This window comes from Fragaria vesca, linkage group LG6, assembly GCF_000184155.1.
Source record: "Fragaria vesca subsp. vesca linkage group LG6, FraVesHawaii_1.0, whole genome shotgun sequence".
In the NCBI taxonomy this organism is placed as follows: Eukaryota; Viridiplantae; Streptophyta; class Magnoliopsida; order Rosales; family Rosaceae; genus Fragaria; species Fragaria vesca.
This window is the reverse complement of record NC_020496.1, coordinates 33,789,580-33,798,017: the sequence shown is the minus strand read 5'-3', so window position 1 is coordinate 33,798,017 and position 8,438 is coordinate 33,789,580. Positions and strand designations below refer to the sequence as shown.

The 8,438-nt window shown below is 36.6% G+C and overlaps 1 protein-coding gene across 1 annotated transcript; it reads left to right on the top strand.

Moving 5' to 3' along the window:
* Positions 1-3,412: 3,412 nt before the first annotated feature.
* LOC101293701 lies at positions 3,413-4,455 on the top strand. Its single transcript, XM_004304326.1, has one exon. It carries the CDS (start codon positions 3,685-3,687, stop codon positions 4,330-4,332), a length of 648 nt encoding a protein of 215 aa, XP_004304374.1. The 5' UTR covers positions 3,413-3,684; the 3' UTR covers positions 4,333-4,455.
* Positions 4,456-8,438: the final 3,983 nt, after the last annotated feature.

Here is an 8,438-nt window from a genome sequence, read left to right as displayed (position 1 = left end):
AGTTCAAGGATCCAGCCTCTTCGCCCACAATCTTGTTCCGCAAGTACATGCCCTCAGTGACCAAAATGATCACTGAGTACAGGCAGCTGCTAGCTAGAGACAGCTAAACCAAAACAAAACTTTAGATCCCAACTGTACGTTCTGATGAAATGGATCCATTACTAATCTTTTTGGTATTGGATACGCGGCTAATGTTTGTTTCGGGGTTTAGGGATTAAGAATTTTGAGTTGAGGGTTTATTTATCTAGAGGTTTGTGTTGGAAAGATGATTGATTGATTGATCGGAAATCTAATACAATTTAGTTCTAAGCAGAAAACCCACAACAGAAACGAAAATTAGAAAGCAGAGGAACTGGACACACTATTTCTTTTGTCCAACCTAAACCCTAATATATGTGAGACACTGAGACGTCTGTAACACTACAAGTCTACAACAGTCCAGTGACTGAGTTAATTACTAAAATTTGGGAATAATATGATCAGAACATGGTTTTTTTCCGATCTATAAGTTGGTATATATAACATCTAAGCTAGTTTTAATTACAGTTCAATTTCGATTGAGGAGGCAATTCTCTTCTCTATAAAGGGCTTACGAATATATAAAAGCTTAAAAGCTGGAGATGCCGCCATGTTCACTGGGCCATCTCCTGCATAAAAATTAAATTGCAGGTAAACATATACATAGTTACATACATATGCTGTACTGAAGTGTTTTGTCCAAATGATCAACAACATTTTTATTTTATTAGCCGACTTGGATTTTATTGACTGAAGATGAAAAGGACTACTAATATATAGTAGGTTCCTTTTGGGATCTCACCAGAAATTGAATTCTAGAGTAATATGCATATAGTACTAGTAGTAGTGACTAGTGAAAATTGATATTTGTTGCTGTTTATCATAGATATTAATTAATTTTGAGCTAGAAATTTGGTTACTGTGGGTGCTTTGTACCAAAGTAATTTAGAGTCTGGAAGCAGATAAGAACACAAATAAAAGAGAAACACAGAAACTGCCCAGAAACATAGAAAGCTGAAATGTTGAATTACATGGGACTTTCACTGATGGAGACAAGTGATTCTGAGAGAATATAATAAAGGAGAGGTGAGGTATACCAATCTTCCAATGTGATTGAATGTGATCTTTTTGGTACTAAAGGTTAGAGGAGGGCCTGAAATCTCCCCTTAGTGTGACTACTGCTTCCTTTGCTTTATTGTTTCTTCTCTTTATTTGTTGATGTTTCTTCAGATTCTCAGCGCACTTGCTTCTGTCAGGACAAGCACACTACAATCTTGCCTTGTACTTCTTGATGACTCTTTGGAAGGATTTGATTTGAAAATCAAGAGTGCAAAAGGAGAATCAATGAAACTAAGTAATAAATCCAGCTTTGGAGCACATTGTATATATTATGTTTATGTTACAGTTGCAAATAATTGATATTGATATTAAGCTATTGTTTATGGGAACTTTCTTATATGTATGCGATACCCACATTTACGCATTGTTGATACTAGTTTAGGAAACTTGATCCTCAAGTATTAATTAAGTCCAAAGTTAGGCATGGATATATATCGGACTTTTTACCTACCCAGAAAATAATTGGAACACGGTCGACACTGAAAAGGATCGGCTGCAAGAAGATGATCGATCGCCTTGGTTAATTCCACTTCAGTAATTGAATATATATACCATGGTTAGTTAAACAGCATACCTACTTTACCTATTGTATATACGTAACCTCACATGCATAAGAAATACGATCAAATTAATTAATTTCAGTCATGAATATAATTTCTTTTCTGTGCACAAGACCAGGGTCAAAACCCGGCACTTGCAAAGCAATTGTTAAAATGTGTACGAACTTGTCTCTTTCATCTTCACCAGCAAAGCAATTGTTAAAATGTCCTGATGATCTTTAAATTTTCCATATAACAAATGCAAGTGACTTCTGTATATTCATCTACACATCATTTCAAAGCAAGTTACTGGAAATTGAGGATCAATAAGATAGTGCATATTGCTATAGCTGACTAGTAATATTTCATATTTTCAATGTTCCTGTATCGATCACCAAGCTATTGGGAACTAACTTTAGTCTTGACCTTAACAAAAATGACACACATCATCAGCTTCAGACCTCTTTAATTAAATTAGGGTTAACTTCTCGAATTGTATAACTTTCATCATCTTTTTTGGATCTTATTCACATTGTCAAATGTTTTCTATGTAGCTGCTCCCTAAGTCCACAAGAAACCTTGTATTATTGTGGTCATTTCCTTTTCCTCAACAAAAACGTTGGAAGATTAAGTTGAAGTTAGCTGACAGATCAGATCCATCCTAGTAATCCTTCGATCTCGATCTGCAGTAAGTCAATGCTTCTATCGATCTAAAGTCTTGAACAAATATCTAAACAAACATAATTACGATTGGTTTAAGATATCATGCAAGGTTTAATTAATAATTGAATATGTTACATTGTTACATCAAGGTTTGGCCGTTTGGCTGGGTTCTATTGAGACCATATTCCACATCGAGCTAAGTCTTGAGTCTACAAACCTGCGATATCTTGATCAAGTTGTTACCCTGTGGACTTTCATAAATCAAAGCTTCGATCTTGTACGTATTATAAAACAGAAAATATGAAGTTTTCTATCTCTCTCTCTTTCTAATTTGCTACAAATTTTCACAAAAGCTAGCTTGATGATTCCAATAGTAATGATGCCCTGTTTTTAGATCGATAAATTATGACTTAGATGTGTCGTATTTCTAAAAAAACAGTAATTCGATTGATAGCATTTGGTATGATACACATGAAATTAAAGATACTTATTTAATATTCAAATACTTCTTCTTCGAACATATTGATTTAACCCTAAAATTGGGACCATCACCCTTTAGCATTTTGCTCTCAAAAACAGATGTCTGTATTTATTTTCCTAGAAAATCTTCAAATTGTTCCACAACAACTAGAAATAGATTCAGTAATTAACTAGAAACAATATATTAATTCAGATGGAGGATACATATCTCGAATTTGAAGTTGTCTAAGTACATATTTTAAATCGAATGTGTTTTGAAATTTGGCAAAAAAACTTATAAATAAATGATCCATACGTGTTTTAACTATACATATTTTATTACCTTTGGCAGTTTGGCCCTATCGGTCTTTGTTATCCGCCGATGAGATCTCGTGGTATCAAAGCCAAACCATTCGCCGGAAGAAATTACAGTTCTGGCAAGTGCCGGGAGCATTATAATATTGTTAAGCTTGCAATTTCGGCGAAGCTTAAGCCTTAATAGTCGTTCTCGAGCTACTTAATTACTCTGTTTGGACCAGAGAGCTGCTTAATTTTCTTAATTTAAAACTCCCTTGTTCTCGGGATCTTGGCGCCAGCAATACACGTCACACCACGCCCTCTCTCGTCCCCAGAAACCAACCCCAATTTGCCGTAAAATTACAGTAACTGCCACTATTTCAAATAAACTAACCGCGGCCTTGGAACCGAAACAGCTTTCAAATTCCCATAAAGGGCGAAAGTGGCCATTAGGTCACAAAAGTTGGATGGCATTTCGTTAAATAATCCAAAAGTCAAGTGGCAAGCTTGTAATCAAATCCCTTTATAAATCCGAATTTCCAATAGGGCCACTCGGGCAGTCACACAGTCTGCAACACAGACAACTAAAATGGTTGGATCCTCCGGTCTAAAAACTCTTCCTCCTCTCCAAGTTTTCTCCACCTTACCACCACCGCCGCCGTCTTCTTCCTTAAGCTCCATGACCAAGCTCAAAACCCTAATCCACACCCTCATCTTCTCCCACATCTGCCGCGCAATTCGGTACCTAAACAAAGCCAAATCCAAAACCATATCCTTTTTCATTCAAGTCATCAAGGACAGCCAGCCAATGCAACTTATTTATCCTACAAAGAAGAGCAGGAGGAGCAAAAACAAGAACAAGATCTTCTTCGGCTCATTCCGGTTGCACTACAACTGGTGCTCCTCCACGCACGTTCTGCCCGTGCCGGCCCGCGTCTACGAGGGTCTGAGCTCGACAAGCCATTTGTACTACGACTCGAATTGGAATTCCGTGATTTCAACCGAGGAGAAATGCGGTAGTCATGACCAGAACAGCGGCGAGGCGCAGCTTTCCGGGTACCTACAATGGCTCGAGGAAAACAAGGTGCATGAGAAATCCATGGATACTACTGAGGCAGATGCAAATGAGATCGATAAGCTGGCGGATTTGTTCATTGCGAGCTGCCATGAGAAGTTCATGTTGGAGAAGCAGGAGTCGTACAGGAGATTCCAGGAAATGCTTGCCAGAAGCGCTTGAAAACATGTTGAACGATCGATAGTTGTTTAGTGTCTGTGTGGGATCAAATTTCTCTTTACCTTTCTCATTATTCTATGAAAACATGTTTCGAGTGAGGAAAGTGTTGATTTGCTGGACTGAGTAATTTTCTTCTCTCTCTTCTTTTTTTTTTCTTTAATCATGTATTTACTCGATTAGCTTGTGTCTTTTTGAAAATGGTGGGGTTTGGAGAAATATTGTACATGATGAAGGGAGGTACTTTTCTGGGTATTTGTGAAATTCTTCTATCTTCAAATGGTGATGAACCTTGTTGATTAGTTCTTGGCAGTTTTGAATAGAAAGAATTGTGCTTTTGAAATTGTGTATTTCTGGTTTCACACAAGTAGTATGATCAACTTACTGATCACAAAAGATTGATGAAGGAAGTAAAATTCTATGAAAATACTATATGATCTTCAGGATAGTATGACTTGGTCCATACATTTTTACACCATTGTCTTCAGTAAAGTAAAAAAGAAAGGTAGATCCAATGATAAATGATCGGAGAGTGTCATATATACCTGAATATTACCATAGACGAAGGTTCCAATATACTAAGCTTAGGTAGCTAGGTAACAGTAGTTAATTACGGATAATGATCAATTTTAATAAAGGGTAGCAGCATTATCTAATCTGCAGATTTTTTTGTGAAAAGGTCTTCTAGCTGCAGAAAGAAAGAAAAAAATTTACATACTTCCAAGCTAGTTGTCTATAAGTCTTTGAATCAATATCCTTTTTACTGAATCCTTATCTAGCTGGTTTTAAATCTTGGGGACAAGTTATCAAAGATCTAGGAAGAAATTCATGGTACGTGATTAGGTATGATGCCAGTACTCTTTTTGTCAATGGCTAGCAAGAAACCAAACAAGATTAATAATTTGACTGTCCCTTTTCCAGACATCTGATTTTTTGTTTTCTTCCTAATAAACAAAAATTGCAACACCTATTTTTAAACCTCATGATTAATATGATGATTTTGGTAATCAGTTTCTAAAAATGATTGCATAAGAAAAAAACAAGAGTGCACTGGGTCAAGAAGCTTGCGTACAGTACATGTCAGTAGTAGTCAGTATCTCTCTCTCTCTCTCTCTCTGCGTGCCTAATTCACCTGTCAGCAGCAGACATAAGCGCGCGGTTGTTGGATCCCAGCTTCATGTTTGTTTCTCAATATTCATCTTTGAAGTATCAGCGACAGTCTTTGTGTATATAATAAACGTGCATATGATCAGCATGCAAGATCTTAAGAAACTTGGATGGAAGAGATGTGAGAGGGATTCTAAAGGTATTATATATACGCATTCCAGCGATAGGACAATATATCTATTAGGAATTGAGCAATTTGAACTGCTAGCTATTTTAGGTTATACATTATATATATACACACATCTCTTGTTCAAGGAAACTAGGTACCTTAGTTAGGGCTAATTATATTATGCCATATAGGCGCTAGAGTTTTCCTTCATTATGATTTCTTTTTAATTAGCTAGGTAGAGCAACTAGTTATGCCAATATTGCATGAATTGTTGAGAGCATCTTATTTTCATGATACCATGAAGGAAACTTATGCCTATTCGACATGTATATAAAATTTATAATCTCGAATTTGAATAATTCTTGTCAATATAATGTATGGGAGAGCTTCTGATGAAGATCTTATAATGAAGACTAAGAGATGACTTTTCAATAAACGGTTAGATGACTGTTTTAAGTTTTAGTTGATACTTTTAAATTTCAACATGCAGATCATTAAACTGTTCATTCAAAAGTTTTAATTTGGTCTTTCCTCATTTGGTCTTTATCATAATATCCTAATTAGAAGCTTTCCCTATAATGTATAGTTTCAATTATGAATCACATTTAGCTTTTGCATGCATGGAAGTGATCGATCTGATATGTGGGTACCTAACTTAATCAATTATCAATATACTTTTTAGATATGCTGATCAAAATTGGTAAGGTGATCGATCGATTACTAAACTTTCTAGTTCGTAGCTCTTGAAATCATCATGAGTGTACGGATGAATTCTTATTCCTTCATTGAGAACTAGTATTACACAAAGTTGAATAGCACAAAGTAGCTCGCTAGCTAGCTGCCCCAATATTTCCATCATTATTATATATACGTGATGATTGATTGATCGACGCGATCTCAAAGGCAAACCATCGACCACATGCACATGACGACAAGAGTCAATATGACTTCATAATTAACTAATCAATACATATCTACATCTCAATTATGTTAATTCACAAATAATCATATAAATCAAATTAACTATATAGTAATGATCCAATTCAAGAACTAGTTTGCAAATTGATAAGAGAAAAATTTACAAATCGTACCCCAAATTAAGAGTCGTTCATCATTTCAGTATACCAATTTCGAAAACTATAATATCAGAACCTCAACATCGAATCTCAAAAACCTTTTAGTACCTGCCGTCATTAACGGCGTCAACTCCATTGCCACATAAGATATTAAGTGGGCAATTTCGTCTTTTACTCTCTCTCCCCATCTCAAATAGTCAAATACATGCCACCAAAACCCAGAAAGTATAAACAGCAATTTCAAATCAAAAGGCTGATGGGGCTTTGAGTTAGATCGATCATCATTTTCTCGTGTTCATTGTGAGAGTTATGTTAATTGTTGAGAAAAACTCCTTAACTAGTGTCTTCCGATATTGTTCTTGATGCTCACTTCTTCAACGTCATCTACAACCAAATCCATGTACTTATCATTACCAATGAGCGGCCTTCAATCCTGTTGTTTTTCTGTTGAAAGAGTCAAATCTGAATTTCGTGCTTTACTCTTGGAGGAACCCAAAAGTCAAGTAAAGGGCTGGGTCATGATCCTATGAACTTTGGTGCTGGTGATTGTTGTGAAGGCTCCTTGGTCGTAGAAAAGAGAAAGGATTTAGTTAGAGGATCTGGAGGATATATATATATATATATATATATATATATATACACAGTCCGTTTCAGATACGGACGTCCGCATTGCCTTAAGGTGTGGATTTCCCTCTGTTCACCACCGTACAGCGCCGGCGAGGGCACGCCTCCACCCCAGTAGATTTCAGCAGCTTCCCTGACCACTTTCCCTCCCCGGCGAGTCGGTCGAATTCCAGTTTTCCGGTCAGATCACCCAAAACTTCAAACAAAGTTAATCTCGCCGGAAAACTAGAATTCGGCGGGCTCGCCGGGGATGGAAAGTGGTTGGGGAAGCCGCTGGAGTCCGCTAGGGTGGAGGCGCGCCCTCGCCGATGTCGTACGGTGGTGAAAGGAGGGACATCCGCACTCTAAGAGCCGTGCGGACGTCCGCACCTGATAACGATCGTGTGTGTGTGTATATATATATATATATATTGAGTTGAACCAACAAAAAATTGAGCTAGTAATAAATAATAAAAAACAGAAAGTTGAGTTGAAAGATTGAAAGACGAAAATATCCTTTGAGAAATAGAGGTTTGACACCGTTATAATGGGTATGTATTAAAATTGATTTGAGTTTTAGTGTTGTGGTACATATGTGATAGTTTTTAAAAATGATATACCAAAGTGATGAATGAGTTGTTGTTGGGGCATTATATGTAAAATTTACTCACTTGATAAGTATGTAGTGTAGTCTAGTATCTTATATATTACACTAATATCTGCTACACAAGCATGCATGTGAAGCCTGAAACCGCGCCTTCGAACATTCAAAAGAAGTTGATTTTTGGCTTCCGTTTCACTTCTTAAACTGACACAAATGTATTCATCATCATTGGTAAAAGCGACGAGATTCTTACTCGATCGTAAGAAATGACACACTTGGAAGCTTGCTTTGCTTGCAATTAAAATAGCTCTAGATAGCTATCATGTTATTAAGCCTCGAGGAATATGTTGGAACTAGTAAACAACATTTCCCAATTCTAATCGATCTAGTTTTTGGCTCTACGTCATTGCTATTCTTAGAAGAATGGTGATCGATCTTAATACGGAAAAGACGTAGCCGGTGGTTGGTGCCTTGTATAACATGGTATTAGAATCGGCTATTCATCATTTCAATTGCATCATTTTTAGTGTTTAACTAGCTTATTATGCCGACC

Excerpts from the sequence above, each read along its gene's own strand:
- LOC101293701 (XM_004304326.1), top strand. The coding sequence starts at position 3,685 with ATGGTTGGATCCTCCGGTCTAAAAACTCTTCCTCCTCTCCAAGTTTTC.